The 17,545-nt window shown below is 42.4% G+C and overlaps 2 protein-coding genes across 2 annotated transcripts in view; one reads left to right on the top strand and one right to left on the bottom strand.

Moving 5' to 3' along the window:
• Nucleotides 1-5,665, top strand: part of slx4ip (SLX4 interacting protein) — a 55,097-nt gene extending 49,432 nt beyond the window's left edge. The window contains exons 8-9 of the mRNA XM_015387969.1: nucleotides 2,681-2,787; nucleotides 2,880-5,665. Coding sequence (XP_015243455.1) covers nucleotides 2,681-2,787; nucleotides 2,880-3,588 — 816 coding nt within the window. The 3' untranslated portion in view covers nucleotides 3,589-5,665. The remainder of the gene's footprint in view (nucleotides 1-2,680; nucleotides 2,788-2,879) is intronic.
• Nucleotides 5,666-5,765: 100 nt separating this feature from the next.
• Nucleotides 5,766-17,545, bottom strand: part of jag1 (jagged 1) — a 34,662-nt gene continuing 22,882 nt past the window's right edge. Inside the window, exons 13-26 of the mRNA XM_015387968.1 lie at nucleotides 17,039-17,189; nucleotides 15,414-15,578; nucleotides 15,224-15,337; nucleotides 14,988-15,101; nucleotides 14,722-14,835; nucleotides 13,489-13,605; nucleotides 12,830-12,857; nucleotides 12,424-12,509; nucleotides 11,008-11,121; nucleotides 10,811-10,920; nucleotides 9,214-9,453; nucleotides 8,696-8,827; nucleotides 8,349-8,490; nucleotides 5,766-7,604 (exon numbers count right to left, since the gene is read on the bottom strand). Coding sequence (XP_015243454.1) covers nucleotides 7,129-7,604; nucleotides 8,349-8,490; nucleotides 8,696-8,827; nucleotides 9,214-9,453; nucleotides 10,811-10,920; nucleotides 11,008-11,121; nucleotides 12,424-12,509; nucleotides 12,830-12,857; nucleotides 13,489-13,605; nucleotides 14,722-14,835; nucleotides 14,988-15,101; nucleotides 15,224-15,337; nucleotides 15,414-15,578; nucleotides 17,039-17,189 — 2,103 coding nt within the window. The 3' untranslated portion in view covers nucleotides 5,766-7,128. The remainder of the gene's footprint in view (nucleotides 7,605-8,348; nucleotides 8,491-8,695; nucleotides 8,828-9,213; nucleotides 9,454-10,810; nucleotides 10,921-11,007; nucleotides 11,122-12,423; nucleotides 12,510-12,829; nucleotides 12,858-13,488; nucleotides 13,606-14,721; nucleotides 14,836-14,987; nucleotides 15,102-15,223; nucleotides 15,338-15,413; nucleotides 15,579-17,038; nucleotides 17,190-17,545) is intronic.

The raw sequence follows: 17,545 nt of genomic DNA, 5'->3' as shown, positions 1-17,545 counted from the left end.
CGCTTTTTGTTAAACTTAACTCTCTTGCGGTGGAGATGGGAGTTAGAAAAGCAAACATAATATGCACTTGGGGGCGGGGATCTAGCATGGATGGCTGGACATAATAAAACTTTGAATAACGATCTGACTCTCTTAAAGGATCACCGGATGTGTTATTTACAAGCTTGCCTTTTCAGGATCAAAACCACATGAGAGTAATTTATGCATCACCTCCTTGTGTCTTTTTATCCTCTTCTTTTTTTTTCTTTCTTCGGGTACATCCGACCTTCCTGTGTTGGTGCTTCTTTCTTTCCATAACTCGGTTCTTTCACTCTTGTCCTTTTGAAGCCTCTCCGACAGGAACAGAAGGAATCTGAACTTTCCCAGGGAGCCTCCCTTTAGCGTCTTGTTGATTTTTCTTTCAAGTTCACTTTCAAACAGGATTTATTCATATTAAACAACCGATAATGCATATCAAGGCCTTACAATGTAAATGGTGGCACCCACATTTTTCACTTTCTTGCTGTTGTTGTTTGGGTGGGTGTGCGACTGTGTGGGCGAATGCAAGTTCTTACGTGTGTCCCTGCTGCAGTCCAAAAGGCCAGCTGTAACTCTGGCTTCTGAGTGAGAGTAAAGAGTGAAGCGCTGCCCACACTGAAGCATGGCTCCGTTCTTACACAAAGAGCAGCTTGTGGAGAACTTCCTGTGTGGGGATTCTTACTCTTGTGGGCATTTTGAAGAGACGTCTGAGGTCAGGCGGTGTGACTTTGGGAGGTGCCTCTCCTTTTGTTGTGCTTCTCTCTAAACACTCTTTCCTATTCTGCCTGTCCAGTCTTTTTCTTCTTCTTAACTTCCCCATCGTCCGGCCTCCCCCTTTGCTACACTCCCTCCGCTTGGCCTCTTGAATCTCTCCACAGTGCTTCGGTTACAAGGTCTCAACACCCAGCGCAAAGCCACAATGCTCCAGCTTACTCCTGCAAGCTTTGGGCAATTACTCCTTATCTCCCGCGTTGCTGCTGGTATCATGTTTGTGGAAGTGGACCTTAATGATTTTTCATTCTGCTTTTAAAAACAACTGGTGGACGCCAGCGCTCACCACATCGGCTTTCCCCGTCTTAAAGAGCACATTGATCATTTTACGAACCATTTTATAGGAGCGCAATGATCTGAGAAACGGACGATATTAAATAAACATGCTGGCCACTCTGTTGTATTTTCCCAGATTAAACGTCGATGTGGTTTCTTTTCCCCGCTGTGACACACTGTAGTTTTCAGTCATGCAAGGGACAAGGGTCTGTGAGTTGCATTGTCATCGTGCCCAAAATGGTTGTCCACAGTGAAGTAACCACTCCTATTGGCTTAACTGAGACATTCCTAAACCCTGATTTTCTTTTATCATGGAGGCTATATTTTCCACTTGTCATCCGAATATCTTAAATTGTATTAGTGGGTCAGTTTTATGATAAAATGCACAAGTATTCATGTCTTAGCCACAAAATGTAATGCACCAATATAGAAGCGTAGTTGTAAAGAGGAAATAATGATACTACATGTATATTTCTTAATCTAAACACCTCTGTTGCAGCCCTGGCTGTAAACCATTTGTGTGGTTTCAGGATTATCCTGAACTTGGCACCATTCATCTTTCCATGGAGTCTGACCACCTGGAGCGGTTCTCTTTGTTTGAGAAACGCCTCCCCACAGCATCATGCTCCGGCCACCATGTTTCATAGTGGATTTTGTGCTCAGAACGGTTTCATCTGATCAGAGGACTTTCTTCCATGTTTGCTGCGTGCTGTATATGGGATAGAATTAGGCCCAACTTCAACAAAGAATTCCTCTTTTCAAGGAAGACCAGATTTGTTGCATTTGAAAGGTGTCTGTCCTCAGATTCTCCCACCTGAGCTGTGGATTTCTGCAGCTCCCCCAGAGTCACAATGGGCCTATTATCAGCTCTCTAATTCATGCTCTTCCTTGAGACGTGTCAGTTAAAGTGGTCGACAATGTTTTGGTTGGTGTGGCACATTTTAAAACATTTTCACATCAAAAAGGATGACCCTCATTACGTCGGTCAATCACATAGAATTACTTTGATTCTGTGGTTATAATGTGAAAAAAACAAAACAAATCATAAAGAAGATCAGAGAGTATGGATACTTTTGTAAGGGGCTGTATATCTCCAGCCTTACTCTAAGGGAGCAATCAAATAATCTGGAATGGGCCTGCCTGCACACTGTACCATATTTTTATTGCAATTAATTTATGACAATCTGAGTCTTTACCTCCAAGTTCTGCTCAATTTACTACCCGCATCTTCTGTACTCTAATAAAACTGGAGTCTGTTCTCGGTCAGCCAAGGGAAAAAAAAAACGGCATGTGATTAACCTTCATTAGTGGCCCGTTGAGGGCACATGTTGGTGAGATCCAATTTTTGGCTTGTTCCAGGTTCTGCCTCACAGGCTCCCCCCTAGAGTATGTGGATGTATTAAACTTTAAGATTTAACCCTTTAAGGAACCAAATATCAGCTTTTTTTCCTCAATTTCATGAAAATCTCTTGTATCCAGAATAGATTCATATTTTCTCTTCTGATTGTCCTTATTTCCCTTCATTCCCACAACGTATTTACATTTCCTCCTTCCATCAAGGGATGCAGCCAACAAAATCCCCTTTGTTTACACCTATTCTGTTTGTCCTCTCTAGCCTGAGCTGGGTGAGCAAACCAGATCAGAATATTTTTCCAGTGTGGGAGAAATCCGAGAGCTTTTACACAGCCCGAGAAAAACAAAGAAGTCTGTGCTTCAAAAGATGTAAGTATGATCTAATGCTTTCCAACCCCACCAGTCAAAGAGGACGCTCACAATGTTTGTTCCATGCTTTAAACTTTTTTTTTTTTTTGTAGAGCCAAACAAGCCTGTGTCCAGCAAGAGATCTGTGGTTCTATGACTGAGATGCAGCAGATGGACCAGAGAGGCTTCCCCAAAAAGCAGAAACTGGAACATAAAGCTAGGCATTCAGACCCAAGACCAGAGGCCGTGCCCACGTCTGAGCCGAACGCACCCCTGGAGGCAAACCACAAGGTGCCTTGCAGCGAGGCCTTAATTGAACTTGAGGCTGAGATACGGTCTGCTCAAAAGCAAAAGCATGAGTCAAGCCATGAAATAACACAGAAGAGCGGCAAGAGGTGCGAGCCCAGTGATGCTGGGGAAGATCCTGGCTTACAACTGGCCAAGAAAACGTGCCTTGGAAGCCCTTCAGCCCCAGTGCAAATCCGCTCTACCTCGCAAACATCCAACCAAAACCTCCCTCCTCCGCTGCCACTTCCTACAGTCGTAGTGATGGCAGAGTCCAAGGCTTTCCCTGTCTCCGAGTGCAAGAAAACCACACTGGAAGTAGAGCTGCTTACTCCAGGGAAACAGGCCCAGAGGCTCCTCCTTACAAGCAATAACACAGCAAAGACAAACCAAAACAGGCCAGCCGCAAGTCTGAGGGGCCTATCTGTCAAGCCCGCATCCTCGGGCTCCTCTATTGGTTCCAGATCTGCACTCAGTGTGGAGGGGAGTGAAAACGTGCCCAGAACCTCCAGATTACGACGAACGAAGAGGTCCTGAGAGGGAAAGGAAAGCTGAAGGAAAGATCCCTGACGCCACGGTGTTGGAGATTTTATTCTGTCAGGCTGCATGCTTGCAGCTCATGTGGTCTCTAGAAAACTTTACTTGTTCTTTTTAACACATTATTCTTGTGACTTAAATCAAATGTTAACCACTTTTTGTCAATTTAAACTAAATTATTGGAGTTTTCTCTTGACAAATACTTAAAACAGGCCTGTTTTAAGTATAGAGTACGGAGTTCTGCAAATGAAGTAAAAAAAAAAACCTTTATAGGGGAATAGATTTGGTTTTGTGTTAAAGCTCAGGGGTTTGAGACAGTCAGGAGCCGTGCAGTACGTCATGGCTTTCAGTCTGAAATGCTGGCTCCTACGGGTCTGAAAAGGGTCCAGTATCCCCGCTGAAGCTCTGATGTGATTGATGGCAGTTTCCAGACTTATTTCATCACCCTATTCTTATTTTATTTTTTCAGACATTTGTCATGTAAATTTTATTGAATACATATTTCCTAATCCATCGAATGCAGAGTATAGCAAAAGTTTTTACACCCCTTGAGCTTTCCCACATTTTTTAAAGTTTCATCCATAAACTTTAATGGATTTTGTTGAGATTTTAAGAAAAACACAGAGTAGGACTCAACTGAGAGGGCAGAAAGGAGGAGTTTTTTGTATTTTATTTTTTTTTATTTTATTCTTTTCCAGAAATAAAATTTGAAAAGCTTTGTGTTTGTATATAGCCCCTTTTATTCCGATGGCCCCAAATAAAAAAACTCAGACACGTTCAGAAGTTTAAGGCTTAGTTTACATCCTGTTGTTAAAGCTGATCGTTGCAATGTGATTAACAGCTTTGCAAACTTTCTGGCAGAAAGCTTTGTTCAGTCAGACTAAGCAGAAACCATCTTTATTCTGACTGGTCCATTCTATTGTACAAATAAGCTTCAATTAAAACATTTTTCCTCAACAACTCTGAATTGGTTTCATTGAAAGCTTCGCCACAGCATGATGCCATCGCTGTTTCACAGTGTGGTGGTCGCTTTAGAGTGGCCATTCCGAGCTATGGATCCCTGCAGCTCCTCCAGAGCTACTCTCAGCACACTGGCCGTTTCTCTGATAGGCCTTCTCCTTTCCCACGGTTTTTCGTTTCGTTTGTCCGTGCTGCGGTTTTCTTACTAATGTCATCTAACAAACCTCGGAGATCTTCAAAGAACAACTTATTTACTTATGCGACTCAGGCTGGAGTTAATTAGAGGGGGCAAAGAACAAATGGATTCCTCACTTGCAGATTATTTGTAAGAGTTATGAAAACCATGCATCCTTTGTGATCATGCCTAGTTTGTGAAATACAGGGATTAGTATCAATGACAGAAGTAATGAATTTAACAGTTGTGAAAATGAAAAACAATTTCAATGAAGCACCGTGGTTTTTATCATAGATTCCTATTAAATATGAGCAACTGCTTCAGCAGCAGTGGTTATTTGAAGAGCTGAGTCTCACATATAACTGATTAAAGTATTAATCCATCTCTTATGTCAATGAGTTTGTAGCTTCCAACGAAAGAAAACTCTTGGAATGATGCAAAAAAAAAAAAAACTGAATAATTTGGATTTCATTTTTATAATCTTTCAAACACAGAGCAGATTGGCTAATGCTTATGGCAGCTTTACAGGGAGGTCTGGCCAACAGCGGTATTTGAAGCTGTAACTAGAGACGACTCGTCATCAGAAGCCAGTTCTGTTCTCCTGGAGACGGATTAGATCAGCCGGGTCCTAATGTTTTAGGGTCATCCTAGGGAGGTGTTGCTAATCCCTGGTCTCTGTTTTAATCCTGTCAAACATATTCCCAAGAGATTCTCCTTAAACTCTGATCCCTGCGCGTCTGTCCGGTTTTTAAAGAAAGTCCGCAGCTTTGGGCCGGACTAACAAGGGGAAACATTGTGAGAGGATCATGGGGTGTGGAGGTATTTCTGACCTGATGCGAGGATGGCCGGCTACAACACAATTAGCTGTAAACATATTTGGACAGGGACCAGGATGGGAGCCTATGAAGTGTTTCCAGCCTGGGTTCCCACGCCAGCTGCATGAGAAGTGCTCTCATAATGTGCTCTGACATGTTCTGGCCCCAGATGCGTCACAGACACAGACTCTGAACTCGATTTCTCCAGAACAAAGACAACTTTTAATTCTCTTTTCATACAAAATATTTAATAAATATGACTTTTCAAAAAATATATTGCCAGATCAACACATAACTCTCAAGTTCATAACACAAAAAGAAGTCTGAAAGGACAAACTGTTGCCAAGATCTTAAAAGGTTAACAAATGAGATAAAACGTTTTTTTAAAGAGCCTCGTCCTTTTTTTTTTTTTCTTTTTTTTTTTTTATGTGCACAGAAACAAAGCGAACGTTAGCAGAGGAAGGCAGTGTTTGCATCAGTGTTCCCATTGCCCCCCTGCTGTTCAAGTATCACGCTGACTAAAGCAGATGGGAATTCGACAGCCTTTGAAATACGTGGGTGGATTAAAAACCGAAGCTGCTGAAGAATTTTTGTTCCCTTACAAGTTAATTTATATCCATTAGCGGCAAGCAATATGTTTGCCACCATGTCCAACTCTCGCAGCCGAAGGAGATCTTTTTGTCGTCCTAACCTCACTTGGCTTGGATTAAGGTCCTGGCAACAATGAAATGTCAAATGTTAAAAAAAAAAAAAACGAGTGGAGTTTTCAGGCGTTGAAGTTCCCGTCTCGTCTTCTCAAATTTGAAATTTGCCTTTTATCAAACAAAAAAAAAAAAAAGGTTTTAAAAAGAAATGGAAAGCTTCTGCCGCTATCAGAACCTTCAAACTAGACAGAACATATAAATAAAAAGGAATGATATCTTTAAGGCTCTTGATTATTAAGTTAATAAATCAAATATACACAATGATTAATAAAAAATGTACATATCTACAAGTTCTAAATTGTCACATAAATTCTTCATATTGGCAGCAACCGCTGACACTGAACCATTTCTTCTCTCTTGCCCCAAAAAAGTTAAAATAAATAATAAAGTGGATTTTTTTTCTCCTCTTATTTGACAGTTGCTCGAGTCTAAAAGCTGAAAAAAGGCACTTTCTCCAAATGAAACTAGAAGGAATTCAAACGCTTACTAAAACAAATTAATTAGCTCTAGTGTCGAACACGTCGTGTAGGTTTAGTCATTCAACAACAATTACACCAGAAGCCCCCCCCCCCCCTTCTATTTGTCCAACAGATTTTAAAAAAGCAGGGGGAGGAAATGAAATGCAACAGAGGACACTTTCAGCGAGTAGCTCTACGGTGAAATGTAGACCAGTGCCTTGTGTTTCCAGCCAACGAAAGCAACCGTCACTGCCAGTGTAAGCCAGCTTGTCAAAACTTAAATTAACACGGGGAATACGTGAAAAATACTGAGGGGGTCAACAAATGACATGACCGTTTAATAACCACACATGCCGAGGCTCCCCGTTTTCACCCACCACCTGGGTGTGAAGGAATAAGGCTTGGTTGCACAGCAACACAGCTGTCTGCTATACTATATAGTCCATCCTGTTTATGCTGTTTGCCGTCTCCAAGTCCCTGTTGTCCTGTTTGTTAGTCCAGTTAGGATGCTTGGACGATGGGTTGGGATTGGAGATGGGCGCCTTCTCGTCCCTCTCCACCAGCGTGTATGCTGGCTGTTTGGCGAAGCGGCTCTTCTGTAAGTGCCTCTCCTTGTCGTCCTCATCCCCATCGGGATGATTTGTCCTTATTTTGGCAATGATTGAGTTCTTGTTTTCATAGTCTTTGATGGCCACCGTCAGACCCACGTGCTTCTCTATAGGGTTCTTGATCTGGTTGAGGTGCTCCCGCACGTTGTTGGTGGTGTTGTCCTCGGAGCAGGTCGGCGATGTCCCGTTGTGGTTGCTCTGTTTCCGCCGCCGCCGCATGCACCATAGTAGGACGGAGAGCAGCAGGAGGAACCAGATGATGATGAAAATGGAGGAGAGGAGGGGCACAAGGTAATCTGACGGAAGAAGAGAACATGTTAGTAAGATCCCACTGAAGATGACTCCTCCACCATCATGCTGCAGTGGCTGATGCGTGTTTTTGTTTTAGCAGCGTTTTGCATGCAAGTCAGAAAGTTTACACCTCATTTTGTCAGACTGAAGAAATAAATGCTTCCTAAAAAATACAATTTAAAGACCTTTTATGGTTTCCTTGTGACCAACCTGTCATAAAGGTCAAGTTTAAACAATTAACAGCTGTCCCACCGATCCGTTCAGCTAAGTAATGCTCCACTTCTTGGCAAATTCAGTTACAATATTTTTATATTCATATTTGCATGCAAACATGCAAATATATTTACATTTCCATGTTCTTCTTATGATCTTATAAAGTGAAATGAAGCAAAATAATATAAAAAAAAGGGGAGTTTTGTTGAGAAGGCACCGTCTTTGGCTAAGGCACAGGCTGCTGTCACCATTTTGATGGATGGAGGACACATGCAGTCTCACAAAGAACCCATCTAAACCCACACAGCAAAGCAGCTCTGCTTTTTATCCTGAATTACTGGATCGTCTCTGTTAACGCTCTGCTACAACTGCCATTGCATGGCAGAGCTGGGAGGATCCATGCATGGGAGGGGAAAGGAAATGCCTTTTAAATAAACACATTTTTCTTTAGTGCCTAAGTGTTGCTGTCATATCTAAGGTGTGGCACTATCTGATCAAGTGTGTGCACGTCTAGAACTGAAGAATTGGTTTCATACCAGTTTTGCCGGGTCTCGGCCCTTGCACTTTAATGATGGCGGAGAGGATTGTGTTGTTCCCGTTCCTCTTGCTCACCAGGTCAATTATCCGGTCAATAATCTCTTTGATGGGATTGCGATCCAAGCGATGGTCATCAGTGGACTGAATTTAAAGAAAAAAAAAACAAAAACAAAAAAAAATAAGTCATAAAATCCCTTTACAAGACTGGCGCCCATGTACAATACAGAACACAATATAACTCCATTACAGCATCTTTAACTGCCGCTGGGAATGCAAACCAAAGGCCATATATCAAAGATTTGTCAGCAAGGGAGAAAAATATGGCAAAGTGGAAGGAGGCACTCACCAGGCAGACGTGGATCTCATTGCTGGCAGAGAACGACGGGTCACAGGTTATGGTTACAGAATGCTCCAAGGAAAAATTCCTAATTACGTTCAGGTTCCTCAACTGCTTACATACGCCTTCCACAGTCGAGCCCTAGACACAAAGAAGAAATCAGGCATAGGCTAACATTGTGCACAGGAATGAAGAATAAAACTCGATCACTGAGGCTATTTTGGCAAAATGGTTCAAAATGACAGATTTTCGAAGATCTGAAGTCCTGACGATGCATTGACTTCATCCCACTAAAACATTTGGAATCAGACAGTGGAATCATAGAAGGCAGGAATACTAACACACTCCATTTATTTAATGATCCATGAATTCTTTACTTTTTTTTTTTTATTGCCTAACGACTTTCTCTAAACATGATCTTTCACACGTTGTTCTTTCATTTTTATTTACGACCAGTCCCATGGAGAGGCATAAAAACAAATATAAGGATAATTTAATCTCTTATTCCCGGTGCTGGGGGAACTTACCACAGGCATGATCTCCCTTTTTAAGATTAAGGTGATGTTGGCGCAGCTGTTGTCCTGGTAAGAGGAGCTGGGGTGGCATTTGATTGGAGGCTGAGGGGGGCTGGAGCCCCAGCATTCTCCGAGCTCCAGGCAGGGTTTCACAAAGCAGTGGGCTTCTCTGAGGGGCATGCAGCTCTGATCCGGGGGGCAACCACCTCTGCCTTTGGCGCCGAGTTTGCACAACTTTGGGCCGCACCACATCTGCGGAAATGGGGGAAAACGTTACAGCATCACATAATAATCCAAGCGTGTGATGCATTTTGGGTTGGGTCATCGCTTTGTGCTTGTTAAAGCGGCAACAGCCTGTTCAAATCCGTCCTGCAGCTCTACATCGTTTCATATTTTCTTCCATTTCTGGCTTTTTTGCCACTCTGCGGGTGTAACCCTACTGCCAGCCATGTTCGATGAGGTCACATGCATTTCCAGAAAATGTCAGAGTTATTTAGGCAATAAAAAAAAATGTATTTTGTGCGCAGACACACGCATCATGAGGCATGAAACCCATAGTTGTAACAATGGTAAGCAAATACACTTCCTGATCATTTTCACCCCTTCAGCTGCAATACTAAAACACCATTGTGCATCTAGTGATAAACTAGCATGATAACACAACCTCAAGCTGCTCCTTGAAACCCCAAGGTCTCCAATTGGCCCAGCGCGGCTGTGGGAAATTCATCTGAAAATTCATCTGACCCCAATCATCAATACAGCCATTGTGTTTCTTTTCAAAACAAACGGCATCATCCCAGTATAGAATTCGACACTCCCAAACCGACTCCACCCAGACAGTGTTGTTGAGAGCGAGCTGGGCCCTACCTACAGCCGAGAACGATACACACCCACAAATACAACCTTTGTGTCAATAACCACTTTGTGTGAGGTTCCCCGCAGAACTCCTGTCGTCCGTAAACAGAGGCATCGTGCACTTCACAGCCCCACATTAAGTAAACAACACCTTTCATTCATGATTTACATTAATTTAGACCACTGGTAGAGACTGTGGCTGCAGCAGTGTATGAAAATCTGAGCACAAATTCCAGCTGATAAAACTATTGGCATGTTTAGCTCAGTAAAGGTATGAAGAAAAAAATACAAATAGTATCATTTATTTACAGTAAAAGTTTGTTGATCTTCATAAATCATATAAAAAACTTTTAGAAAACTACAATGGGAACATATAAAGGGTCAACTATCAGGTGAATTAAATGACATCAATTTTAATATTTTGCTTTCAGCTTAAAAACTTTCAATGCATTTGATCTAAAGGTTGAAAAAATAAAATAATTCTAAAAAAGAGAAACAACACAGGCTTATGTGTCCTACATTTACAAACATAAACAAGGGCAGTTTCCTAAAGGGACTTGCCAGATATGATGGTTTTATTTTAAATCTAACAATTATTATCAAAGATCTCTCCACTAGTCTAATATTAACTCCCTCTACATTAACAGGAGGTCTAATCAGACTAAAATAGGTAATTCAGCTATAAATAATTTGCTTTCTAAAACCTTTCAGTGTGAGATCAGGCTACTGCAAATCTGAGTGAATTGAAACCTACCTTTGTGCACATCACTTTTCCATTGGAGCAGTGACAGATGTTGCAGTCTTCTTCCCAGCTGGCTCCATCCAGGGTAACATGCCCATTACTGGAGCAATGTTTCCTCGTTTCTGTGTTAGAAAAAAAAAAAAACATGCTTTGTGAGAAACATTTATCCACAATAACCAGCTTATTTTCTCCTTCCTGTGATGACATACTGTCTTGACAGTGGAGTCCAGTTCTGTCTGGTGGACACAGGCAGCGGTATCCGTTGATCTCGTCCACGCAGGTGGATCCCAGCGCGCAAGGAGAGGATTGGCACTCGTTAATATCTGTTATGGAGAGGCAGAAGAAATATTTTGGTTAGGAAATAAAATTCAAATATTGCAATGAGAAAATCTAAGAGTTCATTCATGCACCTTTGTTTAAACTACAAGAAAGTTTGATGAGCAAATGAGTCCTGGAAAGCCCCCCTTTTTTTTTTTGTAACTTTTTTTAAAAAAGTCAGCGTCATTAGCAGGTATGCAGCAGCTAAAGGTTGGACTAAGCAGAACAAAGGGTTTGCAATGGGAAAGAATGTGACCATCTGAAAGCCTTTAAGAGGGAAAACAGTCTGAGTAATCAGTGTCAGAGAGCATGGCTGATTAGCTGCTGGCTCGCTAAGCTGCTTTACCCCTGGGGACAGCAACACGGCCGGTGGAGTGACACCAAAATGGCTCAGGCTGGCCTGCAGCCCGGCGTTCAGATAATTGGCCGACTAGACCTTTCATTTGCAAGTGACTGATTGTCCGTCTGTGAGGCATGATCTGACTGACTGACGGGGTCAACAGCAAAGATGCACAGATCAGAGTTTTGCGACAGATTAGTTAAACGTTGAGCTGATGATTTAAAAATATTATGATTCCTCTATAAGAACTACATAAGCTACAGGAACACCAGAAAATCTCTTAACATGTATATTAAAAGCAGAGGTAGCATCCTGAAACATTTAGAGGAGCAGTCTGTAAAGCATTATTATACCAATAAAGTTGTTACAATTGACATTTTTGTCCGCCTTCAGCAACATGTAGGCAGCTTAAAAAATATTTTCCAAAAATAATGTAGAACTTTACATTAACATGACTCAAAGCTGAGCAAATTTGCTTTCATGTTAACTGCTGAAAGTCTCTTCCTTTATTTGCAGCCTTGAGATGTTGGTCATGTTTCCTCAATTGCCATTTCCATACCTTTATAGAGGTAGACATTTTCTGAAGCAAAATAGCACCGTTTTAAACTCCACACGGATGTTCTATATCCTCAACATCCTAGAAAACACTGTTTCCATTTAAATAGGATATAAGACCTTCATCCTTCCTCTGACTTCACATTTAAAACCTCACTTAGGAAAAAGATGGATAGCTCCGAGTCTTCTTCCTTCAGTGTAACACCTGCACCAAAGATTATTGCTTTATTGCACCGATTTCTCAGTGCAGCTGTTGTAGAATGATTGGATTTTTCTCAGGCTGTGAGGACCTTTAATCAAAGAAGGGACTGCCCCTCCCTCACCTGTTGCTGTGTACTCCAGTGCATTGATTGGTGCGTATATTCTCCAAATAGGTATTTGGATATAAATTGGAGGCGGGGTTAATACTCACTGATCCGACAGTCTGGACCGGCGAAACCAGGGGCGCATTCACAGCGGTACCAGTTATCCCCATCTACACAGGTCCCACTGTTATAGCTGCAGATAAAAAAGAAAAAGCATTTTTAGTTGAAGTTTTCTAACAATTAACAAATGATGATTCTCAAAAACTTCAAAGATACTAGTAAGTTTTTTTTTTTTATGACTTCAAACGTGGGCTTAAGAATTTGAAAGCGTTTTGTTTGGCGAGAGTCACACATGGGAGCTCGCAAAACAGGGTTAGGCGATTGCATCCCAGGAATGACGAGGAAGGGAGGGTGTTTGCCCGATTCTCAGCATGCAGGTGAGGTGAGCCGCACAGGAGGAGCAGCTTGTTTACACCAGTTGAAATCTACAGGAAATGTTTTGCTTCCACTTACCATGGGTGGGGACTGCAGTCGTTGGTATCTGTAAGAAAGAAAGGGTGGAAGGGGAAGAAAAAAAAAGGAAAAAAACTGGTGAGTGTGGTGGTGTTATTTATTTTCTCTTTACCTCTCCACCCACACGTGGAAGGTGTTCAGAGCACTTTAGCAGCAACTTTAGCACGTCTGAGCTTGTGAGTGCAGAGGCATAATAAGCTGATCCACATTGCATTAATACTGCAGCACCCAAAAAAAGTGACCGTACACCTCCACACCCTAAAACTCCCATTTCATCCCCTCTTCTAAAAAGGAACGGCTACAAGAGGAATTTATGTTCTGGACTGCAAGCGTACAGGGCAGGGATCCCGGGAAAGTTGGGGGAATACAGGAAGGCTGTAGAACAAGCAGACATGTCACTATTTGGATAGGAATGCAACGACAGAAAGAGGGAGAGGGGAGGGGGGGTGGGACCAGGGAAGAAACATCTGTCTTCACTTTCCTCTGCCCTTCTCTTTCTCCTCCTTTGCTTTCTCCTCTCATGGCCAGCATCCGCCAGAGAGGGGAGAAACGTTTGAGGAGAGCACGAAAAAGGGCCAGCAGATCAAACGTTGATGGGATGCATGAGTTTAGCAATTATTTATTTAGCAATAAATGTCCACCTTATTCATTCCACTTACTCTGAGTGCATGTGGAGCCCTCCCAGCCTTCCTTGCAGACGCAGGTGAAGGAATCCCCCTTCACCACACAGGTCCCTCCATTCTCACAAGGGTTGGGCAGACAGCTGGAGTTTTTGGCTGAGAAAGAGTGGGGGAGGGAATTAATAAATGCAACAATCATTCAGGCATACACCTTAAACATATGATGACGCGATTAAAACTGGTTCGGGTTGGCCTTCCTTTTTTTTCCCTTGCATTCTTTAGCTTTGATGTGCACTGTCAACGCAATCAGGGAACTTAAACGGATATCTGTCAGCACTGACAAATGGGCAAAGATGGAGAAGAGACAACTAGAGAGTGCTGACAGAGTCGAGGGATAAAAAAATCATTTTATGATCAGAGCAAATCTGATGAGTAACTGAGTCAAGACGGAGCTGAGGGAGAAATCACATTTTTTATACATTTTGTCATTTTATAACACCGCTTAAAGGCATTTTAAATCCCATTGCACATCTTAGAGCAAAGCGGTGAGCCGTTGTGAAATCTAAGCAAAATTATGCATGTTTTTTTTTTCTGCAAATAAAAAGTTTTAGCTCACACCTATAAAAAGCTATCCTGATTTATTAGAAATGAAAAAAGCCACCTCGGCATGAAGTAGCGTCTGTTATTTGTTGTGCAGATTAGTCTGAATCGTATGCATAACTAATAGCTGTCCTCTCAAGCTGCAGCTCCACCAGAGTTACCATGGGGTTGCTTTTTAAATGAAAGCTCTCCTCACTTGGTCTGTAAATGATTGCATTTCGGTAGGTTTGTTTAAGAGTTGAATGCAATGTTTTGTCATATCTTAGACTTAAAGCATAATGCAAATTTTGCAAGGAAATATTAAACATGGCATATTTAGTGCCTGAGAAGTTTTTCAGATAACTACTTCCTACTTTGCAATGAGCTGTTTCTAACATAAATTGATATTTATTTCGTTTTATAACCTCCATCTGCCTTTTAAAGATCTCCCAAATGTTATCCTCAATTGCTCTGCCTTTTTCCTTCCTGTCTTTAAGACGTTTTGTTCACCAGTGTTCTCCGAAAAATCTCAGAGGCCTTTACAGAGCTGCTGGATCTATACCATCATTAAATGAGACACATTTACCCTCTAGAATATCTTAAAGTCAATTTACTGTGATGGATTTCAGTTTAAACTTCATTTGCGATTATAATTTGGCAAAAACATGAAGGTTAAAACCCCAAGCTGCTCACCTATGTTGCACGTTGTGCCTTCCCATCCCGGGGAGCACTTGCATTGGAATGTGTCACCCTCATCATGGCAGGTGCCTCCATTGTTGCAAGTGGCTTCATCACACTGACTTTCACCTGCAGCAGACATGTGAAAAAAAAAAAAAAATCTCAGGGTTTCTCTGGTAATAGATAATTGAGCACAGCCATGAGCACATACCATGAGCCTGCACAGGCAGACTACACAGGTGTGGACAATAAAATAAAAAAAAAGCTGGGGAGGCTCCTACGTGAGTGGCAGGTTTTTCCTTTCCAGCCGTTTTTACACTCGCAGAAGAAATCAGACACCAGGTCTCGACATGTCCCTCCATTATGACAAGGATTGGTGCTGCAGTCATCTATGTCTGGAAACAGATGGGTGTGTGTGTGTGATTTGAGGGCGGCATATCAAACGGTCAATCAAACATTTTTTTTTGTTGAGACACAGTTTTAAAATGTTTTAGAATGAGGTGGAGGTGCTACTCACTGATCTCGCAGTGGTCGCCCTCCCAGCCGTCGGCACAGATGCACTGGTAGATGCTGACTTTGTCGATGCACGTGCCTCCGTTACGACACGGGTTGCTCTCGCAGTCGTTTATGTCTAGAATTGAAGGGACACTCTGTAAAATCAGCCACGGCTGTGAAGAACGCTGTGAATGAGGTGGATTGGGCCTTACTCTCGTGGCAGTAGGTGCCTCTGAAGCCCTCCTGGCACTCGCAGCTGAACTGACCCCCTGCTTGGCTCTGACAGCGGCCGTGCGGTCCGCACACATTTGATGAAATGTAGCGCTCTCCTCCTGGTGTGCTGTTAGATGCCACGGCAACTGTACAGCTGTCTATCACTGCAGAAAGATGACACAGATATTAATGGATCAAGCTAAGAGTCAGAAAAAGGAACAAGGGTCAGTAGTTTGTCTTGCAAGAGCATTTGTGTCCTTATTCCACTAAAACGAGAAACTGCAGTTTTTAAACAGAGATTTTCAAATGAAAGGAGAAAGTGAATAAGAAACTTTTTATTTACAGCGTGCCCTTTGAGTCAAAGTGGATCTGTAGGGCTATGTCTCCAGAGAATAATTTTTGTCTATTTCATATTGAAAAATAGTCCCAACTGAGTTCAGACCGCGTGTCAAACTCATCGCCGTGGGCTGGATTTGGCTTCCCACGGTAATTTATCCAGCCCATAAAAGCCAAGTCAGGCTGATCATGTGATAAAATGGAAGGATGTGTTCTTTCAGAGTTTAAAAGTGTTAAATAAGCAGCAGTAAAGTTATAATACCAGAGCGGTGTGCTCTTTGTAAATGATATAAGTAAATCAAAAGGTTCACTTTTACACCAGCCCTTTTAAAGACCTTATAAAGTTAGAGTGGCCTGATATAAAAACCATCTTTCACACCCCTAGATTAGATAGAGAACTTCAGTTGTCAACATCTGCAGGTTGAAGTAGCATCTAGATTGTATTTTTTTATTAATAAATGTGCCTAAGCGTAGAGGACGGACTGGCAGCCTCCCTCTCAACAGGTCCTGTCAGATTCTCCAACCTGAGCAGTTAATCTCTGCAGCTCCTCCAGCTTGTATAAATTCAGAGGTTACAGGTAAAAGCAGTGATTACATTTTACAATCTTACTGGATTAGACAATTCTGTTAAACTATCATAAACTGCTTTAATTTAGTGGATTTAATGTGAAAGAATGTGGAAAAAATTGAACTTTTTCCAGGGCTCTGTAGCTGTGGAGGAGCAGGTCATGGTGGGGTGTCGATGGGACAAACAGAGATAAGCTGCCATGCTTTCATAAGCAATTTGGAGAGATTGTTTTTTTCACTGGATCCAAATCCCCTCCTTTCCCCCTGTCTGATCAGGTTAGGCGCATGAGGTGAAATTGCTTCCCTGTAATCGCTTTATTCGTGCCAAGAGTGCAGAGAATCTCACTGTCTGGTATCTGCCTCTGTGGTTGGTCCGCTCACTCAATTACATGAGCAGGCACTGAAAATTGTGCAGTCTCATTGAAGGGGAAAAGAGGAGGTAGCCCACCAAGTCATTGCAGAGAACACACACGGCGCTATCGGGCGTTTGCCAGATCTTCAGGAAACTTCTAAACTGTTGGAATCGTTGGAAAAGGCTTTACTTAGGAGAGAGCATCAAATCCGCTGGAGTCCGCCAAGAAGCCTCATTGTAAGAAAACTAAGCAAGTATTGCTCTCATGGGAAAAATGTGGGTGAAGTGTTTCACTACTGCACGGTTCACAGATCATCTTTCAGCAGCTTTATGGAAAAAGCCTGTGGCTCTTGCAGGCAAGAGATTTACCTTTACACGTGGTGGTGCGGCAGTGGTCTTTGAGGTGGGAGCAGTTTTTGCCCTCATAGTCCTCTGGGCACGCGCAGAAGTAGTCTGTGGCCCGGTTAAAGCAGGGTGCTCCATTCTGGCACGGGTTAGGTGAGCAGTAATCTATATCCAGCTAAAGGAGGGGAGAAAAATGTATGGAACTGTAAGCAAAGAACCTTATAACCAGTGCAGCTCTGCAACACAAAACAAAGCTTATTCCCACAAGCATCCTCTGATCAGGCCGAGCCAGGAATCAACACAAACACACAAGGCAGGGAGGGGGGAAAAAAAGGCAAGGCAGGGACAAGAGGAGCCGTCCTCTGGAGTCGGAGATTCGGTGCAAAGGAATGTTTTGCACTGCAGCCAGGAGCAGCTTCTAGAAAGCAATCCATTTTAGAAGAGTAGGAGGTTAACAGGGTGTGGCTAGAAATTAGAAGATAAAATAAAGATTTAAAGGAAGGAAGGAAGGAAGGAAGGAAGGAAGGAAGG

Source organism: Cyprinodon variegatus, unplaced genomic scaffold (assembly GCF_000732505.1).
Source record: "Cyprinodon variegatus isolate N-32 unplaced genomic scaffold, C_variegatus-1.0 Scaffold409, whole genome shotgun sequence".
In the NCBI taxonomy this organism is placed as follows: domain Eukaryota; kingdom Metazoa; phylum Chordata; class Actinopteri; order Cyprinodontiformes; family Cyprinodontidae; genus Cyprinodon; species Cyprinodon variegatus.
This window is presented reverse-complemented; position numbering and strand designations above follow the sequence as displayed.